Genomic DNA, 23,131 nt, shown 5'->3' with positions numbered 1-23,131 from the left:
ATCGGTTGCCTCCAAACTGATTTTCCTGTCTCCAATGAGACATGAACTGGCTCCACATATCAATGCTAGATTAATCTTTCTTCCTTATATTTTGTTAGTTTTTTAAAACTTCAATATCCCTTCCTAATGATTTCTCTTCTACCCCTATACTACATGAATTGTATCTGACAATGCATGCCTTATTTCATACCCAACGCACTGCTACTGAGAGGTGGGAGGTATGCTTTACCATCAGTCCTTAGAAGTCATGATGACTTATTGTATTAATCAGAGTCCTGAATAATCTTCTTAATATAGAGTTCTCACTTAACTCCTATGCTTCCAATAGTTTTAAGTTCCTCACTAAATAAAATCCAAAAGTTTTAGCCTAGCATTCAAAGCCTCACAATCTACCTTTCTGGCATCATTTCACACTATTCTCCTCCATGCCCTATACATTGCAACAAAACTGGATTACTTAGTGATCTGTTAATACATCTCAAAACTCCCAAACTTCATAAAATGTTTTTTTCCACCAATTTCAGTTGAAATCCAACATATCATTCAGGGCCTAACTCAAATGTCAGTTCCTCCATGGTATTTTTTCTGACCACAATTGATCTTTCTCCTTTCTGAACTTATATACTTTGTTTATACCTCTCATATTCTATTTTAAATTATACTTTATTCTACTTTAAATTATAAGTAGACTCTGGAAACAACAAAATTAGGTTTCATCTTGTGTCTGACAGCTGTGGCTGTTGAACAAGTTTCTATTTCCCCAGGGAAATAAGAGAAGGGAGGAGACAGCATGAAAGTCAAAATTTTTAAAATAAAGAGATTAAAAATTGTTTTTACATGTCAATTGGAAAAAATATATTCTTCAAAGAAAATACATCTATTTTAAATAGCAGTTATACTATTAAGTGTTCTGTGAGGACTTCCCCAAAACTATCAGGTATGCTGCTATTTTCTTTCAGACGGTGTTCCAGACAGATTTGACAATTTGCTGCCTTATTTAGTGAGTATCAATAATGACCCTAAAATATATACCACACAACCAAATAATCCTGCTTGCCAATGCACATACTGAATTTTTTCATAGGTATAGTAGATACAGAACCAAATGAGAAAGCTGAATGTTTTAAAGTCTTTTCTCCCTATTTATTTTATTTTCATATTTGACTTTCAAAATAAATGAAAAAGACAAACAGAACACCTTTGAAAGTTATCTATAGAATTTATTAAATACTTTAAAAAAGCAAACTACCTAAATATTTGTATGTTTGCATACAATTCTTTTTCCTATGCGTATAAAGAAATGTTCAATTTATTTAGTTTATGTTAATTTCAGAATAAAAAGATAATTACCAAAACTAGTGATATTAAATTTAAAATGAAAGAAAATCTTGATAATCTTTTACATATTATTTACCTTCTTTGCAGATTCTGAGAAAAGAACACCATTGTTTCCAATAATTCCCACTGGGTAACCAAATATTCTGGCAAATCCTTAAAAAAAAAGTTGTGATATTTATTTCTGATCACAAACTGACATATGCTCAATGATACAGTTAATGCGAAAGAGCTAGTATAGAATGGTTAGTGTCACTCAGCTGTTTCTTTGACTAGAAAGTGGAAGGATTTGCCATTTCCTTATTCAGTGGATTAAAGCAAACAGAGGTTAGAAATTGTCTAAGGTCACACAGCTCATCAGGAAGGCCAGATTTCCATCTCATCTCTGCCACATGCTGCTGGATGACCCTGAGCTCACCACTTCACCTCTCAGGTAATTCTCTAAAATTAGAATTTGCATAAATGACCATCTGTGCCCCCCCCCCACAATCTCCTCACCAGAACACCATGTAGCAATGAAGTCATAGGTCTTGTCTCCAGCAAAAGTCAGTGTCATATTTTTGTTACCCATATTTAATTTTTTTTCTGTTTTAGCTTTAGTATGTTTTTTCAATAGGCATGTTACCTAGGGGGAAAAATTCAACTTTTATTTATATGTGACAGTTCTTAAATAGTTGGCTTAGATAAATTATGTTGGTTTGGTATTAAAATAAGCCTGGCATCTTAAAAGCCAATCTACATTCACCCTCATCATTGAAGTACTCGCAGTGTAAGCAGCTTAATCAACTACATTATCATGGGCTTTTTCCATATACAAATGGCCTGCCCAAAGAGGTTACTTTGAAAAAGCTAGTGGGAAGTCAAGCTGGGTAAGAAGCAAATTTACTCTAAGAAAAGAAACTTAACCTAGAAGAAACTCAAAGGTTATTACAAAGAAATGCCATAAGCAAAAAAAAAAAAAAAAAAAAAAAAAAAAAAAATCACAACTAAAACTAAGCTAAGAAACATCTCCTTCACAGCACACACATACACACACACACACAAGCACGCATGCATGCAAGCATGAACACACACACAAAAACCCCCAGTTCTCACCAAAGGAAGATACCTTACACAGTTCTAGAGGAAAAAAGACTAGCTGTTTTGAAAACCTAAAGATGAGGCTAACCCAAAGGCCCTGCAAGTGCTATAGTTTTCCAAATCAAGAATAAAAATGTCAATACTAATCTGTTACTCTCTAAAACCCAAATGGGAAGAGCCTGTAAGTAACACTGAATATCAGATGAAACTAGTTATGAAACAAATAGGCAAAACAGGACTTTGCATACTTAAGATCATTTGGGATGACTGAGGAGTGGAGTGGTATTTGCTAGTGATTTAATACTCTTAGGAGCAACTTAACTTTTTAAGAAAAATACAAGCCTACTGTGGTAGCTGCTTCCTCCTGGGGCAGGCAACAGATAATAATGCTGGGTCTGGAGTCAGAAACACCTGGATTCACATAGGACTTCAAACACCTATTAGCTATAAAACCTTGGACAAGTTACTTCTACTTGCTTTAGTTTTCTTTTCTGTAAAATGAGAATAACATCCCACTATAGAGATATTTATAAAGCATTTGCAAATCTTAAAGTATAATATAAATGCTAGTTATGCTAGATGTTCTATTTCCAACACCCTGGCCTAAGCCATAATTAACATTCATCTGGCTATCTACTCTAACCAGCAGGACAAATTCACCAGAGAGAGATAAGAAATGGGAAAAGAATAAATTCTCCAAAGAATATTGTAGAAATCCCTTTTGAACTTGTTCAAACCCACAAAAATTGAGAGGAATGTGTCCAATTGTTTATGCTATTATGAAGAAGAGAAGCCTCTGAATTTTATCTTGGCTACTTAGCCATTGGGACATATATTGTTCAAAAATTAATTTGAGCTGATAAAACCTATTTGTTCAAACATTAATAGAAATTGGTCATTTAAATACAAAAGTTCAAAATCAGTTTTAGAGTAAATTCTTTATCTTAAAATAGCCAAGTATTAGGATTTAACCAGGAATAGAAGCCTCTGTATTTTGTTTGTGCTTGATATTAAACCTAGTTTCTAAAGAGAAATGAAATGTTCTTCTTACCTACTTCAGCTTCAAGCTTTATCCAATATATTCAAGGTTTTGTTTTCTGTCATTTTGAGTCTAGCATTCAAGTTAGATATTATCCTACATTAGAAGCCAGATTTAATATTTTACTCTTTGAAAACAACTTTTAGAAATGCCTTTGTGCTTTTCAGATTGTGTTTATTGCCCAAGGCATGACAATCTATCTACCATGCACATCAACCCCACTGAGAACTAGTTAAAGTGTTTTTGAATTCTACATGCCGATGATGAGCAGACAGCCACAGACTCTTTCTTCCTCTTCTTCCTTATTCTTGTCCTAGAAAACCATCTAACCATAGATAGTTCCTACATCTATTGACTCCATGAACTCCAATATTTCAATACAATAAGTGACAAAAATACTCGAGATGCTATCAGAGTGACTTTGGAGTCCACTTCACATTCCATATATTTGAAGAAAATCAAAACAAAGAATTTCTATACCTGTGACTAAGGTATCGCCATAGAGGGCTTTAAATTCATCAAATCTGCTTCCATCCACAATCCTAGCAATGACCTAGAAGAAGAAAAAATAAAATCTTTATGGAAGATAATTTTTTTAAATTGTTATGTTCATGTTATTTTTAAGTAAGAAAAAAAAATTCACATTGTAGATGTCATTTTTCCAAATTCATGTACCCTCTATGGAGGTGACCAAGCTTTACCAGGATGCTCCAACCACTCTTATTTACCTTTATTATAAATAAGAATCATTATGCCTGCAAAGAATAAAATCAGGACTCCTCTTTTTGTAACTATGTGTCAGAAAAAGACACTGCCCAAACAAGTATATGGAAATTCTCAGGCAATCTCAGCTCCCAGATACACTCTAACCTCAACCAACATTTCCACCCCCATTACATAGTTTGCATTCTAGTAAAAGAGAATTATGTATTATACCTTAACATATTTAACATATATTGGTCTACCTGCCATCTGGGAGGGGGAAGGAGGGGAAAAATTGGACAAAAGATTTTGCAATCGTCAATGCTGAAAAATTACTCATGCATGTATCTTGTAAATAAAAAGCTATAAAAAAAGAGGATTATATATTACCCAGAATTTTTTTCACTCCTATGCCCTTGTTTACACAGTTCCTTGTGGCTGGAATGCTCTCCATTTAGAGCAATTCCACCCATGCTTCATGGCCTAGTGCAAATGCATGTTACAGTGATTGTAACTATGGTCTCCATGGATAAACTAGGTAATCATTTCCATTTTAGTAACACAGTCTTTTAATCAGTAAACAGTGTGAAAGATGCTGGATAGAAAGGCAAATGACCCTGCTCTTGAGGAAAATATATTCTAGTAAATGTAGGTTCACAAACAATGTGAGACAGGAAAGGTTATTTCTTGTTGACAATAATCAGAAGACACAAAGCTTGAAGGGGGTTACATTACATGGAGATTGAACACAGGGAAGACATTCCAGCCATGGAGAACAGTATGAGCAAAGACATGGGAGTAGGAAATACAGGGTTTAATCAGAATAGTAACTAGCCATTCAGGGGCACAGAACAAAAACACTCCAAACAGACCTGGGTCAAAGGACAAAATGTTCTCTCAAATTGGCTTTTTAAGGCAAACTGAGATTCCTGAAACACAAGGTTCTGCAATAGCAAGTTAGAGACCATAGGAGAGTGATCCTTGAGGGCTGTGATAAGAAGATGTAATGGGGTGGAGAAAGTCAAGGAAGGGCTTTCCTATCGTTCATCAGTCAAGGAAAGGAAATCCATAGATTCCAATTTTGATTAATAAACTTTTGGGGGGATTAAACTAGGATTTAAACTCAGTTGTTCCTAAGCTATAGCATATAAGTACTATCAGCACCCTTTAAATTATGATCACCCTTGGTTCACACCTATACTTCTGTAAAGGTCCTTAGGATAGAGTTATAGAAAATCCTATTTCTATTTATTTTTAAGGCACATGTATCTGTAGTCTTTAGGATTATACTAAATAATACATGATATATGCACAGTTGAAAGACATCCATCTTAATTACAAAAGATTTAGATACTGATGTGGAGTTTGGCAACATCTGTAATGCAATGCAGTTTAAAATAAAACCTCTTCTAATGGCACTTTGACATTTCAACTATTTATCAAAATAAAATAATGAGAAAAAACTGTAAAGTTGTCCACAGGCCCTCTCTGATATTTAACTTAAATGAAAAGCCTCTTTAGTCACAAATCAAGTTATTCCTGTCTCCAATCAAGCACAAATATACAACAACTGGAACTTTTTTTTGTTTTATTAAACAAGGATATATGAATTATAAAACCACCCTTACCTGCACCCTTACCTTCCTTCCTGACATAGCCACCAACCAATGGCAAAACAGATTAAATACATTTTAATTCTTCCCTGTTTTTAGATGTATATTAAAAGTATATTAAATATATATTATATATATAATTATATATAATAATTATAATAATATATATTATATAATATATATATTAAAAGTATTGTTTCTCATTAGAATGTACTTTTTTATTCATTTAGACAGGTTACATTATAGTTCTGCTTCAATTTAAAGCCATATCTAGGACAGTCATTCTGGCATCTGTGATCCCTAAAATGCCTCAGATAGAGCTGAGGCTGATAGAACATAAGTCTAAGATCTCTGAGCTGCAGAAGGGCTCAAAACTTCTGGGTGTACACATTATGTGTAGCACCAACATAATGAGATCTTAGAGGAAAAAGGGGAGGCTTAAAGAGGGGAGAATTAGAGCCCAGATTATAAATGGAGAAAACCTTTTCATGACAATCAATTGTGAGAGTGGATTTGTGAGTGGCTGCTACTCTTCTAGCTTGAGCAAGATATGGTAACCAAAAACAAAAAGCCATACCTCTCGGACATCAAAATTCCTCTTAAGATTATCTCCAACTATTCCATATATCTCATCTATAGGAAATAAAGGTTCTTCAGAAGGTTCTATAGTCACCTAAAATAATTTAGTAGAGTTATATTAATCACAGCTAAATTTAATTAAAATTAAACACTTAAATATAATATGACATAACATAATATAATCTTACATAACTACTGTGCCATATCATACTAACAGTACAATGAATTATCTTAAGTTCTGGAGAAACAAAGAAAAAAAATAAAATAAAAACCATTCCTAAGTTCAAGAAGCTTATGTTCTATTGGAAGAATACAATATGTAGTTGTAATGAAATACAGAAATGACTTCAAGGAAGAAAGAGTTCTAACATCTGGAGGATATGAAAAGGCTTCCTAGAAAAAGTGACACCTATATATACTCCTAAAGAACCTAAAGAAAACACAGATGATACTTTATGCTATCATAAATCTAACAACTAAAGAAGACACTAAAATATTTTCTAGCTAAAATGCCAGTTTGTATTCAGAGAGCTTAAGGAAGCATTACTTAATAATAGCATACTACACATCAGTGTAAATGAAAGGAATAACCAAAGAAAATCAAGCTTTGAATAAATGTAATTATCAACCTTGGGCCAACTCTCTTTTTGGAACAGAAGAGGACTATTACTGAAAAATGTTACAAACTTTCACAGAAGCACTATGTCAGCTGGGTATCCTACCTTTTTTTACAAGGGAAAGCTCACAATATTTGTTTACAGGTAAATGGGGTGGGAGTAATATCCAGAAATGACTACTGCTGAAACAAAAGGCATCAATAAAACTTACTTTAAAGAAAAAAATAGCATATACTCACTTCTAATTTCTTGTCATAGTTTAGACTCCTCACAACTTTCCTTGCCAAGTGAAGTGCATGACTGTCATCCAAAGCATAGTGATCAGTTACTCCAGACTTTCTACAGAATAAAATAAATTCAAAACGTCAACAGAAAAGAAAAAAGGAATTAAAAATGTTAACACTACACATTTTTCCTTAGCTAACATGAGGTCCCAAAATTAAAGCCAGATCATCTGAATAAATGAAATTAGACTTAAGTTAGAGGAATTCTTTGGGTATGACTATGATTTGGTTAGCGTTATCCTAGAGGAACTGGAATACTTGAAAGTTTTAGAAAGATGGTTCCCTAAGATAAAGAGCGGAAATGCTGGCCTTACTCTGAGGAGTTATACCCTCAGGCTATGTATTCAGAATCAAAGCCGGCCAATTTGATCAAAATCACCAAGCAGTGGATCTTTAAGGGACCCTAATCTACAATACTTGCCCAGACTTGTTCAGCTTTTATTACAGGTTTTACACAGACCAAAAATGGACTAAAACTGAAGTATATAATAGAAAATGAATGACAACCAATATGACTTAGTTACTTCAGATATTTTAGGTAGAGAATGGGTAGTGAGAAGGACAAAGCTAGTTGGAATAAAAGTCCAAGGTGTTGAATCAGTTTGTGGTAGTAGATTCCTATTGCTATGGTGCCCATGTGGGCAATATTGCATAAAAAACTTTAGGATCCATATGTATCTTCAACTTTTGTACATTTGACACTAGACAGTAACTATGGACTAACTTACAAAATGAGGTATACAAAAGTAAAATGGTAATAGCCCAAACATTTACCCCATTAGTAATTCCCTACAATTCTGTGACCTTTTGTGCTAATATCTCAATTTTAAAAATTGATTTCATACAGTATTCATTTTTCATAACACAAGAAATCTACAGTACCATAAATACTGGCCAAGGTAGAGAGGTTTACAGTAGGATAGCATATAATACAAAGAGCTCACACTGCTATCTGACATACTGGAAGGTAAAATTTGGGTTAAAAAATATTTTAGCTTTAAGATATTAGTACAAAAGGTGACATAATTCTACGGAATTACTACTGAGGAAAAATGTTTTGCATGTTACCATTTTTATTTTGCATACTGCATTATATGGGTTATTTCATGGTTATTGTGTTAGGAAAAGTACATTTCAGAATTAATGTTCTATTATAAAGAATTGTATACAGAAAAGTATGTTTTCAGCAAAAGGTTACAGTTTTTGGTGGTTGCAGGAATCCAAATCCATTTTAGATAGACTCAATGTATCAATATTCCAATTTTTTGTTCACTTTTGTGCTACTTTCTAGCAAGGTCACTCTTGTGAAAACTGAGGACTGACTACCTAGAGTAGTCATACTTCCCTATAACTTCCTATATTACATACATTCGTGTGTGTGTGTGTGTGTGTATATATAAACACATATATATAACTTCCCTATAACTAATATCATCCAAAGGATAGAATGTAAGTTAATAGGGAAAGAAATTGTTTCATTTTTGTCTGCTACCTGATTCCCAGCACAGTGCATAACACATATTAAATGCTTAATAAATACTTATTGATTGATTCATGTGACACAGATAACTGAAATACAGGTTAGAGGGCTAATAAATACCCTAACTTAAAAAACTACCTTCCCTAATTTATGTAGAATAATGTACATGAAAGTTAAATGACTATGTAATTACTCTAAAAATCAGTGGTCACACACAGTAGTTCTATCCCCACTTAATCAATCAGAAATTATGACAAAAAAAGTAATTTATTTTAAGATCATAAAAGAAATGACTGATTAAGGGCTAGTATCCAAGTTTCCCCCTGTGAGTTTTTCTGTGCAACACTGCCTTTGGGTTTTTAGGTGCTTTTAAAGATAATCCTAGCAGAGGAGGAAAAGAAGAATATATTCAGAAACAAATGTGGTACAACAACAAAAAGTATCAAGTTTTATTTATTTATTTTTTTAGACCCAATCATTCCAGGCGCCTCAAACATAAATCTTGATAAATTATTTTTTAAAATTCCAATTACAGATGACATACCTGTATATTACCTAGGAAGCAATACTAAAATATGTTTGGGACCAAGAAAAATTCTAGTAGAATATATCAGCAAGAATTTCAAAATTCCAAGAGACTACAACAACCCTGCCAAAGAAACTCCGCTTAATTTAATTTATAACTTTTTTACCTTAATAGAATGGATTAAAGAGTCAATGTAAATGGGGTAACTGTGATATTCTTAGACTTTTCATTCAAGTTTAGTTTTTAGTTTGTCATTTCAGACACATTAGTACTTCACCCATAGTCAGCCTTGGAATAGCAAACTTCCCCACCCCACCATACTACAAATGCCATCATATCATCAGATATGACTACTAATCTGCAAGAAAAGACCAAATCCAGCAAGAAAAGACCAAATCCAGCGAGAAATTTTTGAGGACTGTAACACTCTAACATGTTATTTTACAATATGTGCCTATAATTCTGTCACACAAATAGTCCATAATTATTGAATCATTACACTTACACAAAGAAATTTTTTAAAAATCAGTGTCAAATACATGTTTGTGAAATTTCCCTACTATATATTAATGCTATCATGAGGAAGAAATACTTGGAAAGATTGAACTACTTTATTTTGAATTTTTACCCAAGCCTCTCTATCACCCTCTTTGTAGTGGTGACTAATAGACAAAGAAAAAATATGCAGCTTAAACAGAAGAAACAGAAAGATCACAAGGCTCATCACATTGGAGTCTGACAGCCATCCAGAAGCATTTCACTCAAAGGTACCAATATGATAAAGCAGCAGTCATCAAAACCATTTGGTAATGACTAAAAAATAGAGATCAAACCTTTGATTCAGCAGTATTACTACTGGGCTTATATCCCAAAGAGATCTTAAAAAAGGGAAAGGGACCTGTATGTGCAAGAATGTTTGTGGCAGCCCTCTTTGTAGTGGCCAGAAACTGAAAACTGAGTGGATGCCCATCAATTGGAGAATGGCTGAATAAATTGTGGTATATGAATATTATAGAATATTATTTTTTTGTAAGAAATGACCAACAGGGTGACTTCAGAAAAGCCTGGAGAGACTTACATGAACTGATGCTGAATGAAATGAGCAGGACCAGGAGATCGTTATATACTTCAAAAACAATACATATATATACATACATATATATATATATATATATATATATATATATATATATATATATATATATGTATATATATACATATATACATATATATATATATATATATGATCAATTCTGATGGACGTGGCCCTCTTCAACAATGAGATGAACCAAATCAATTTCAATAGAGCAGTAATGAATCGAACCAGCTGTACCCATTGAAAGAACTATGAACTACCATTGAATGACTATGAACTACTACATAGAATTCCCAATCCCTCTTATTTTTGTCTGCCTACATTTTTTATTTCCTTCACAGGTTAATTGTACACTATTTCTAAGTTTGATTCTTTTTGTACAGCAAAATAACTGTTTGGACATGTATACATATATTGTATTTGACTTATACTTTAACATATTTAACATGTATTGGTCAACCTGCCATCTGGGGAAGGGCATTGGGGGAAGGAAGGGGAAAAATTGGAACAAAAGGTTTTGCAATTGTCAATGATGAAAAGTTACCCATGCATATATCTTGTAAATAAAAAGCTATAATAAAAAAAGTAAATTTAACAAAAAGGAAATAGAGCAGTTGATCGGTGAAATAGGTTAGGTTTACAAAACAAAATAATCAATGACTATAGCAACCTAGTATTTGACAAACCCAAACAACCCAGTTTTTGGGATAAGAATTCACTATGTGACAAAAACTGCCAGGAAAATTGGAAACTAGTATGGTGGAAACTAGGCATTGGCCCATACCTAATACTGTATACCAAGATAAAATCAAAATGGGCTCATGATCTAGACATAAAGAATGATGTTATAAATAAATTAGATGAACATAGGATAGCTTACCTCTCAGATCTGTGGAGGACAAAGGAATTTATGACCAAACCATTGGATCCAACCATTCTGGAGAACAATTTGGAACTATACTCAAAAAGTTATCAACTGTGTATACCCTTTGTTCCAGAGATTTTAAAGGAGGAAAAGGGACCCACATGTGCAAAAAATGTTTGTGACAGCCTTCTTTGTAATGTCTAGAAACCAGAAACTGAATGGATGCCCATCAACTGAAGAATGACTGAATAAGTTATGGTACATGAATATTATGGAATATTATTGTTCTGAAGGATATAACCAACAGGACTATTTCAGAGAGACTTGGAAAGACCTACATAACTGATACTAAGTGAAATGAGCAAAACCAGGAAATCATTATACACGGCAACAAGACTATTCAATGATGATCAATTCTGATGGACGTGGCTCTCTTCAACAATGAAATGATTCAAACCATTGCCACTTGTTCAGTAATGAAGACAGCCATCTACACCCAGAGAGAGGACTGTGAGAACTGAGTGTGTGGATCACAACATAGCATTCTCACTCTCTCTATTGTTGTTTGCTTGTATTTTGTTTTCTTTCTCAGTTTTTTCTTCCTTCTTGATCTGATTTTTCTTGTGCAGCAAGATAATTGTATAAATATGTATACATATATTGGATTTAACATATATTTTAACATATTTAACATGTACTGGACTACCTGCCATCTAGGGGACGGGGTGAAGGGAAGGAGGGGAAAATTTGGACCAAAAGGTTTTGCAAGGGTCAATGTTGAAAAGATTCCCATGCATATGTTTTGTAAATAAAAAAAATTTAATAAAAAATATATATACCAATATGCTGTCTTCCCCAGGATTTGGAACCATTTCAACAACGGATAATCACAGCAGCAGTGGTAATAGTGGAGGTAGTAGTCATAGTAGATCTATTTTGGATGGGGCTTTCCCAATTCATATATATTATCTCAAAAATCCAAATAAGCACGCAAGTATCATCACACTGTACAGATGAGAAAAACAGACTCAGACACTCACCAAAAAGCACACAGCCAGCAAATGCCAACATCCCTTCCCTGCCCCCAAACCCAAAGTGTCTCATATAAAATATAAATACATTCATTCCATGAGAATTTTTAAGCACCTGCTACAGTGGTAACCAAAAGCAAAAATGAAAACAATCCCTGCTCTGAAGGAGCACTGGGGAAAAACAATATGAAAAACTCCATTGGGGAAAACAAATATTCAAAGCAACTGCAAATTAACTTCTCAGGGAAAGAAAAGTGTCCTTGAGAAAATCAGCATCAAACAAGTTGATACATGTGATACAAACTGAGCTTTGAAAGAAATGGAATTCTAGAAGCTGAAGGAGTACATTCTGGGCATGGGAAACAGCCTGTGTAAAGGTATGGGAAAAGGAGATGAATTTGATTAGAATATACAGAGGAAAAAAAAGAATATACAGAGGATAAAAGAAAGAAATATATATAATAAGGCCAGAAGATGGGCTGGAGTCATATTGAAAACAGTCTATCCAAATGCCAAACAGATAATAAGTTAGTATTTTTCCTGGAAGCAACTGAGAGCCACTTGAACTTTTTGAGCATGAGAGAATGACACAGGAATTATCTGTACAGAGGAATATTACTCTGGCATCTATGTAAAGGATAGCCTGGACCTCATACCTAAACTAGCTATCATCTATAATCTATGTTATCCTTCAAAAGGTAAAACAAGTAACAAGGGAAATTTGCTGTTTAGTATCTGACAGTCTCACCATCAAAGAACTCTGCTGAAATAGAAATTATAAGAATCTTAGAGGGGAAATAAATACCTCATTTTAGATATTTGTTAAGGAAAAAAATAGGAGACATCCTGTACTTTTGAAGAACTGATGTCAAGGAATTAAGAGACTAAACAAGTAAGAAACCACTGACCAAAATTCCACAGAAAAAAAAGTTACTTCAGTAGAGCTAGGAAGTTCTCAGAAATTAGTTTGAGAGGTTTTTGGGGGGGCAGAAGGGTGAGAGAGAAGGCAAAGAATGGTTTTCCATATTTTGCCCAAGCTTTTCACCTTGGGCATCTATTCATGGACCTCATCCCAATGCTGATCAACATGTAAGCTTTAACTTGCTCCATTTTTGCAATCTGAACTGTTTCAGCCCTCCTTCAGAAACTAAGAAGCCCTCCAACTCCAAAAGGCTCACTATAATGGTGCTAGCTTTAGTACACACACCTGATTAGCTTTAGTGCTACTGCAGCTCAGAACTCCAAGGGATCTACCAGCCTTGGCTTCCCCAAAAGCAAAGACATCACACTCAGACTCAAAAATGAAATTCTAAAGATAAAAACCAATTCAATGAGGAGGAAAAGGAAGAGCTGCTTAAAGGAACTCGCTGACCAATTTAGATTTTTAGAAGATTCATATGGAGGATGGAACCAAGAACAAGTAACTAAGGAGAGTAAAGTCCTGTAAGAACAGTGTTATGATGACTAAAGTTTGAAATGAGCTGAAGCTGTTGATGAATTTTAAAGAATTTTTATTTCCCTCTTTCTGTCAAAGGTACCAGTCATCTTTCAATCACCTAGGTTCAAATCATCCTTGACTTCTCAATGTCTCTTATCACACATTTCCAGTAAGTTGCCAGATACTGTCATTTCTACTTTGACAAACATCCCTCACTAATATTCCCTTCTCTCCACTCAAACAGCTGCCACCCACATTCAGGCTCTCACAACCTCTACTCCTGCAACAGCCTTCTAACTGGTATTGCAACATCATCTCTCCCAACTCCAATCCAAATTCCACAGTTACCAATAATTTTTATTGCAGGCTGAGCTAACTATATTACTCAATTATACTCAATAAATCCCAGTCATTTTCTACTAGGATCAAATATAAACTGTTGTGTTAAGCATTTATGTCTCTTTGCTAGCTGCTCTCCCCTATTTTTCTAACCTTATTACACATTACTCCCCTTCATACACACTATAGATTATTAGCCAAACTGGCTTTCTTACTGTTGCTCACACAGAACTTCATCTCCTATTTTCATACCTTGTACTAGCTGTTCCTCAATACATGGAAGTACATTCCTCACTTCTATCTCCTGAAGGCTATAGTTTCTTTTGTGGCTTAGTTCAAACATTACATGAAACTCTTTCTAATCCTCCAGCTGCCTGGGCCTTCCTTCCCATAAATTATCTTGATTCTTTTTTGGATACCTTTGTATGTACTTCTATTCTGACTAAACTGTAAGCTCCATGAGCAGATTATTTCACTTTTGTCTCTATCCCCAGTTCAGTGAGCTAATACTTGTGAACTGATTAATTCTTTAAAGATATCAAAATGCTATTTCAACTATACTTGGAAAAAAAGGATTTTTTAAAAAGACAAGAAACACTGCTCAAAGCAGATAGGAAGATCATAGCAAACAAATGAAAGAAATTAGGCAAAAACTACTCAAATGTGATTTTGATTCTATTTTATCTTCAACAACAAAAAAAAAAAAATTAGACCAAAAGGACAAAAAAGCAAATATGGTACTGAAACCCAAAACACACAGAGAATGAAAGACAAGCCTAACTAGTCTTGATGAATTCAAGTCACCAAACTCAGATAAATTGCATCCTAGAATATTGGAAAAAAATTCACAGATGAAACTGCTAAAACACTATCAATGATTTTTGAAAAACATAGATAATAGCAGAAGTACTAAAGGACTAGAGATAATATATTCCATAATCCATTGAGCCGTAATGCAACTAATCTGGATAATGACCACAGAATAAATACCTTAACCACAAGCATCCCTTTTACTTGAATGGTTTCATATCTTTGCCTTGCTCTATGGGTTCCCTAAATACCACTCTTCTATCTCTTGGTCATGGAGTGACAATCAAATCAACAGTATTATTGCTATTGCAAAAGGATGTGACAATCTACTTATTGTCCTATTGCACTCAAAATCCCTTTGATTCATAAAACTAACCCTAAGGAAGCTATGTGACCAGTGGAACATTTTTCTTTTTCTCTACCCCTCTTCCAAATCCCAGGCCATTTGGATGAGCCTGGTAGTTAAAAATTCTAGTTCTTAAAGTAAGATGGAGAACCAAACAGGCATCACCACTTGCCCTGTCATTGTAACCAATGCCTCCTAGACTTATTATGTCATCTCCTTAAATGCCCTCCAAACACAGGAGAACTGTCATCTGTCCTACTAATATGCCCTTAGGACTCCTGGGCCTTGGCACCTTGTCCTCTTTAGGCCTTCTGGCCCTTTCTATCTAGCTCAGAAATTAGCTCTTTTTTATGTACTGAATCCCTCAATTAGATTATACACTCCCTGAGAACAAGTGCTGTCTTGTTTTTCTGTTTATATCCCCAATACTTAGGATAGTGATTGCCAAGTGCTAAATAAAACCTTTTTATTTTTTATTTATTTTATTTATTTTTATATTTATTATATTTAAAAGGAAATTCCTTTTTCTGGCTATCACTTTCTAGCTAGCACTCATACTCATGCAGTCACCCATCTTCTCCCATGTCCCCATCTCACACTACCTTTCTTGCACTATGTCTTATAGAACCCACATTCTTCAGGTAACAAACTGTCCTTCATATTCAACATGTCATTCTAAAGATCCTACCATCTCCTTGCAATTGAGGAAACTTAGCTTCTATTCCCCACCCTGTGCCCATAAAATGATGTATCCCTGGCCACTGAGTAGACCTTCAAAGATGCCTCTCAACACACCAAACCAGGAGGAAGATGTGACGTTCTACTTGCATCTCACTACTATTTTCAGATTCTCCCAGCTTCCCACCATCACTCTGGAATCTCTCCTGCTCTGAGCTTCACTCCATTTAGATATACTACTATATCCTAGTAGCTACTCTCTATTGGTCTTTTAGATCATTCTTTATCTTTTCTCAAGGTGTTATGCAATCACACTCTTATAACTAGAGACTTCAATTTACATTATGATGCCCTTCAAATACAAACTTGCTTTCAGTAATATATTTTCACTAGGATGCAGTTCCAAACAGGAATGATAATGCCCTTAATCTAAGCACAACAAACATGTTCCAACTTCCACTACACATAATTATATTCCCCTGTCTGATCATAACCATCTGTCCTTCCACTATTCCCTGTATATTCCCCACCACCATCCTAATCTAGTCTTTACAATGCACTGTCATCAGTGCATGGAGTAGTCATTGCAATCTCCAGTCATTATATCCCTCTCTGATTTCCCAGGCCATCATCTCTGCTCTGGCCTCACTTTTTGACCCTATAGCTAACGAATTCAAGTTAATTTTCCTTTACTTTTTTCCTACTGTCCCTCATTTCTTTCCAAATTTTAGTGTTATATTGCTCCTTTTATCCACTAATAGAGGGAGTCATATCTGTGCTAAGTTCACTGAAAATTTTTATTTTCTGTTTTTTGTGATTTCTTGATTTATGCTCTCTCATCTTCTGATTTATGTTCTATAATCTTAACTTGGCCTTCACTGCTATGCCTCTTCTCTTCGTATCTATTCCAAACCTCTTCTTCTTGATTCAAGCTCCCCATCATTTTCTCTCAGCAGAGAATCTCATTAAATATATCACTGAGGACAGCTAGATGGTGCAGTGGCTAGGGCATGGGTCCTGAAGTCAGAAGAACCTGAATTAAATTCTAGCCTCAAATGACTTAACACTTATTAGCTGTGTGACCCTTGTCAAGTTACTTAACCCTAATTGCCTCATCAAAAATAAATACACAAATATTTCAATGAAAAGAAAATCACCTCCCCATTACTCCCTATTCTCTACTCTTTTGCTCCAATCTTAGAGATAGTTTTTCTACTTGTAAAAACCAAGCTTTCTTGTACTCCTAATTTTATCTCCTCTCACATACTGCCTTTGGGATTTTGTCCTCTTTGCCTAATTTTCAATTGCTTCTTCAATCTCTCTTTCTCCATTGTCTTATTCCCATTGCTTATAATATACTTATCTCTTCCCCATCCTTAAAAAAACCCTTCATTTTATTCTAATTAATCTCTCAAGCTATCATCATTCTTCCTTTCAGTCAGTAAGCATTTATAAGCACTTACTATGTGACAGACACTGTGCCAAGCATTGAAGATAAAAAGAAAGGCAAAAGATAGTCCTCATTTTCAAGAAGCTAACAAACTAATAAGAGCCATAATAAACAATTTAATTTAGATCTATTTGTAGAAATGGCCTCTTACAAAAAGTGGCATCTAAGTTGGGATATGGAAGAAGCTGGGGAAGTCAGGAGGCAGAAGTAAGAAAAGAATGAATTCCAAGCATGGAGAGGAGTCACTTAAAATACTTAGAGAAAGGATATAGTGTGTCTTGTGTAGGAAACAGCAAGGAAGTCAATGTCATTGGAACTAAGGGTGAATAAGGTATAAATCTGGAAAGACAGGATGGGGCCAGATTATAAAAGGTTTTGAACATGAAACATAGGATTTTCTATTTGAACCTGAAGGCGAGAGGGAACCACTGGAACTTACATAAGAGAGTAACATCAGATCAGCACTTTGAGAAAATTTGACACCTTAATGAAAGATGGACTCACCAACATCTTAATAAAGATGCCTATCATTTGTAGTCTCAGCTTTTTCACCTCATTTTCACTTCTTAATCCCTTTCAATCTACCTTCTGATATCCTTCAAATAAAACTGCTCTCTCCAAGGTGAGCACTGCTCCTTCTTGACCACTGTGTAGCAGTGACACTGCTGATCATTCCATCCCTCTGGAACTGTCTGGCCTGAGTTCTGTTCTCTCACAGCTCTTCTCCTTGTCTCACCACTCTATCTCAATGTTATAGTGGAATAGATGATAGACCTGTAAGTCAAAGAACCTAAATTCAAGTCCCAACTCTGCCAAGTGACATAATTTCTTAGAATCTCAATTTCCTCATCTGTCAAAGGAGGAGCCTGGACTTGATGACCTCTCAGGTCTCTTGCAGTTCTAGTCATCACCCAATGGGCAGTGTACCCAAGGGCTTGGTCTAACCTTCTCTTTGCACTTTCCATCTTGAGTGATTTTATCAATTCCCAAGGGGTTACCTATTACTGCTAAGCAGATGACCACCAGATCAAAACATGCAGCTCTATTCTCTCTCTGGTGCAACACCTGGTACACATCACCAAATGCCTACTAGATGTCCTAAAGGCATTATCTTTTCCCCAAAAACATTACCCCCCTCCTTTCTAACCTCTCTATTTCTACTGAGCACATCACCATCTTTCTTGAATTCATGTTCACAATCCCAGAATCATCCCCAACTCTTCCTTTTTTATCATCTTCCACACATATTGACTCTTCCTCTATGAAAAGAAATTAGAGGGAGGTATGTGAATTCAGATGGGGTTCTCTGTCTCTCTCTGTCTTTCTATCTCTGTCTCTCTCTTTTTCTTTCCTTTCCCTTCCTGTGGGTGACTAAAACCTTACAAAATATCTTGGGGTACACAAGTTGTATTTCCTTCTCAAGGACCTTACCTTAAATGCAAATAATTGATTCTCAATGATTGGCCAACAAAAGGTCCTAAATCAAGCCTATTGCCACCTCCTACTGCCACCCCACCATGCCTCTGAGTAAATGCAAATATCAATTGTTTCTGTTTGGGCCAGAAATCTTAAGGGCCTTCCTTCCCAGATTGATTGCTTTTTTCCCCCTTTTAAATTAAATAAAAAGACCATTCTATGCCCCATTTCTTTCTTATCTATGTCTAATCACTGAATGGGCAATAGCTTCAACCAAACTGAGACTTGTTAAAGACCCCAATCTTAAAAAGGTCAAAGTCACCACTAGTCATCCACTGCATCCAGGGCCATTTCCAGTGATACTGATCTGTATTTAGCCACTGAATCTAATTGGTTTTGGAGGAGAAAGTAAGATTGGTGACTTTGCACTGCCCTCCCTCACTCAAATCCAATTCACTTGCATATCATGGCCTCACCTTCCTCATGCCTTGATCATCTTCAGGAACAAAGGACAAATTTCTATCACTTATGAATTTAGGTACAAAAATTATTCTGAGACAGAGTCCATAAGCTAAAATATAAAATTTTATTTTATTCAAAAATAAAAAAGGTTAAGAATACCTACTCTATAATGTCTCTTGCATTCAATTCCTATCTCTTCAGTCATACAATTACTGTTGGGGGCGGTAGCCCCCTTTGATATTCCTTGTTTAATCTCCAACTTCCTTTGGGCTAGTTTCGGTTTTCAGCCCCCATTCTAATGATCTGAAATTCCTATCTGGGGAGAGACTGAAGGAAATAACAACAGAGAATTCCTGTATTATTTACAACAACAGAGAATTCTTGTATTATTGACAAATATCTCCGGAACCTCTTGGATACATCTCTGTGCAAACAATGTTTTGATAACTCTAGTTTTTGATAACTCTAGGTTAAAAAATGAAATCTTTGCATTTGAGGTATACCAGCCAATGCCCATCAACTGACGTCCCCTTGCAAGCAGTTTGGTCTTCCTGAAGGCCAAATGACTGTCTATCCCTTTACTATCAATAAAGACTTTGTTTCCATACAGCATTGAGTAGCAAATTCATTTGTTACCAACCCAGCCCTTGATTACTTTGAGAAGGAGAAAAGGAACTGACCCATCTCGGTTTAGAACTTCAGTTTATTCCTCATCACTACCACCACAGTTTAGGCTCTCTCTCTTCTCACCTGGACTACTCTAATTGCCTAATTAGTTTCCAATCTTTCAGTCTCTTCCGTCTCCAATCCATATATCAGTCATGCTAGAATGATATTCCTAAAGTACAGATCTGCCCATGTCTCTTCCCCAATCAAAAAATTCAAGGAGCTTAGTCTTACTTCTAGGATAAAATACAAGGAAAGTACAAAGAGACACTGAGAAGTGATAATGATATAGAAAAGGAAAAAAAGAACAATATCAACAAAGCAATTTAAAAGAAAAATAATTAAAGCTACCCAAAAGGAGTCCATTTCCTTAGGACACAGTCCTTCCTCCTCACCAAGCTCTAAAGTAAAGGCCAGGTGAATATTTATTGAATATATGGCAGAAGCCATTCTGGTTCAGGGTTAGGTTGGACTACATGGTTTCTGAGACCCTTTTTAACTTCTAAGTTTTCTTATTCTCATAAATTATCTCTTAGGGATACAGTCTGGCATGATGGATAAAGCACTATACTTGGAATAGAAGAGATGGATTCAAATTTAGTCTCTGATAAATCTTGATACAGCAAAATCATTCAACTTCTCCAACTCCCCATTCTTCATTTGTAAAATTAAGATAAAAATCACCTATAGTAGCACTCCAAAAGTTAATAATTATAAAGCACTTTGCAAACCCTACAATGCTATTTATAGAAGGATCAGTTATAATGAGCCATAAGCTTGGTCATCCTGACCAGTTCACCCCACATATTTTTTGCTCTTTCCTGTCTTAATGCTTTTGTTCAGTTTATGAGAAGTAAGGTTTAGTTTCCACAGTTGAAAAGTTTCAGAGCCTTACAGCTTCCCTTTCCATTGCCACAGTTTTCTGTAAGCTTTAGGGTCAGTACATCCCAGCTGAAGAGAATTAAAGAATGGTTTAAATCAACAGAAGAAACAGCAGGTGCTGGCTGAGTGCAAATAACCTGGATTTATGCCCTAGGAAAGCTAAAATTTTAACTGAGCTTGGTTAATAAACCTCATGCATAGTAGCTGACAACCTGCATAAAATTAAAGCCTCATTAACAGAACATGGGATGTTTAACAGGGAAGGGGAACATGCCTAGGAGCATACAACATGTAAGGGACAAATAAGGAAGATTGTACCCAGAAGGGAACTGACCAATTCTCTGAAGGAAAGGGACTGCGATGAACAGCATAAAGTGTATCTTGCTTCTGTATCCAGTGCTCCCTCTTCTTAAAGGACAACAGAACCAGGTTCTGGACAGAAACATTCAATCCTCTGTACTTCTTTAAAATAAACTTCTCTTGATATCTGAAATTCAGTGTCAAGTGTGTTTCCAACAAGCTGGCTTTTTAACAAGCCATTCTCTTTTCACCCCACCAAAACAATGCACTCATCCCTTTAAGGTTTTTTCAAGATTAAACCTCTTTCAAGAAACCTTCTGTGATTAACCTGACTCAACTGTGATCAGTTCCTCACTCTAGCTTATGCCAGACAGTTCCTTCAGCACCATTTTGTAACATATCACATACTTATACATATATTATCTAGTCCAACCTATGAATTTTAGCTATTTGGAAAAGTGAGGTGTAGACCTTTAGGTGGCTTTTTAGGTCCCAAAGATATCAGTTGCTTTGTAACTTTTCTTTCACTGTTTCAGATATTTATGTACATATTATCTACCTAATTCACTCACAAATTCAAGTGGAGACAACTTTCTCAGTTTCTTTTGAAGCTCCCAGAGCCCCTAATAAAAGTGCTACACATGTAACAAGGGCTCAATGAATGATAAATAAATTTGAAGTAGTTTCCCTTAAAAGCCAGATGTCCAAAACTCTACACACATGAAGTTACTATTTCTCAAAAACCAAAAACTCACCAATTAAAAATAATTCATTGTTTATCTTCCCAGTTTCATTCCCTCACCTTCTAAAAACCAAGTGCATCAGCAATAGGAGAGAGTTTATTGGACCTGATTTATAGGATCTGTGTTACCAGACCTGGACCTGAACTTATACTCTTCAACAGTAAGAGGATTCTGCCTCTCTTTCCCCACCAGGCTATAGTAATCAGGCTGATTTTCTTAGGAATGCAGCTCTAATAGCAGGAATTGGCTTTAGACACAGACAAAAGGGGCCATCTGTTTTCACAATGCTAGCACTTAGTTGGGATGCTTTTTTTTTAATGTGTTCTCAATTTTACCTGCAATGCAGGTCAGCACCTCCAAGGTCCTCAGCTGACACCTCTTCACCAGTTGCTGCTTTAACCTACAAGAGGAAAGAATTAGTATATGAATAGATAATATTTCATCTTTAGTGAAAGATTTTGCCATTGAATAAGGATACACAATGTTCTCCTAAGATAACTATGCTCTAATTTAATTATACCTATTATCCTCCTTCCCACAGGCTGAAGAATCCCAAAGTATATACATCAATCCTGGGAAAAGATAAGTCTTTGAAAAATGGAAAAGGTTACTAGACAGAGACTACAAATTTTCTCCTCTGAAGAGCCAGCATAAAATAAACAACCATCTAATCAAAGATGTTTAAAGGCAATTCTGCCTGGAAGACCACAGTACATCTTTCCCAACATGAATCAGATTCATAAATCTGATGATAAGTAGCCAGGTGGGCACTGGCAGAGAAAGCTGAATTACTGTATGTGATCTGGAAGCTTCATTATTCCTTGAGGAAAGCAGGGAGGAACACTGATAAAATCATTTGGGCCTAAAGTGGACTTTTAAAAAAATCTGATTAGGTCCTCTATTCAAGTGGATCTTTTATAATAATCCATCCCAGGTGGAGGTCTTTGGCAGAATTCTTAGCTAAATTCTTTGCATTGACAAAACTATCATAACTCCTCAGCATCCAATATGAAAGCCAAGTTATGATGTCCAACTCCCTAGATTATATTTCCCCTGTTAAGGGTCTTTTATGACCTATTCTACTATGATTCCCTTGTTAACTCTTTTTAGGGTGCGATTAAGTCCCTTTTAGGGTTAGTCTGTCAGTCAATATCCCATACTGGTGTTGAGAGGTATCTCAAAAGAATTTGCAGGTTTAAACCCATCGCCTTGGTCAAGAGGCAAAGTTTTATTGCAATAGTAACACCATTACAAAGCAGGCTGAATTGTAAGGGAATTTAGCAGAGAAAAGGAAGCAAGGAAATACATTTATCCAGCTTTCAATCATAAATATGCTAATTCTATGGCTCATAGG

General features: G+C 35.3%; 1 protein-coding gene across 1 annotated transcript in view; it reads right to left on the bottom strand.

Moving 5' to 3' along the window:
* Nucleotides 1-23,131, bottom strand: part of MCCC2 (methylcrotonyl-CoA carboxylase subunit 2) — a gene marked incomplete in the record, with an annotated part of 97,316 nt that overhangs the window by 19,969 nt on the left and 54,216 nt on the right. Inside the window, 5 exon segments of the mRNA XM_074282204.1 lie at nucleotides 1,415-1,491; nucleotides 3,935-4,007; nucleotides 6,347-6,442; nucleotides 7,205-7,304; nucleotides 22,113-22,177. Of these exon segments, the coding sequence (XP_074138305.1) occupies nucleotides 1,415-1,491; nucleotides 3,935-4,007; nucleotides 6,347-6,442; nucleotides 7,205-7,304; nucleotides 22,113-22,177 (411 nt within the window).

This window comes from Sminthopsis crassicaudata, chromosome 1 (genome assembly GCF_048593235.1).
Source record: "Sminthopsis crassicaudata isolate SCR6 chromosome 1, ASM4859323v1, whole genome shotgun sequence".
In the NCBI taxonomy this organism is placed as follows: Eukaryota; Metazoa; Chordata; class Mammalia; order Dasyuromorphia; family Dasyuridae; genus Sminthopsis; species Sminthopsis crassicaudata.
This window is presented reverse-complemented; position numbering and strand designations above follow the sequence as displayed.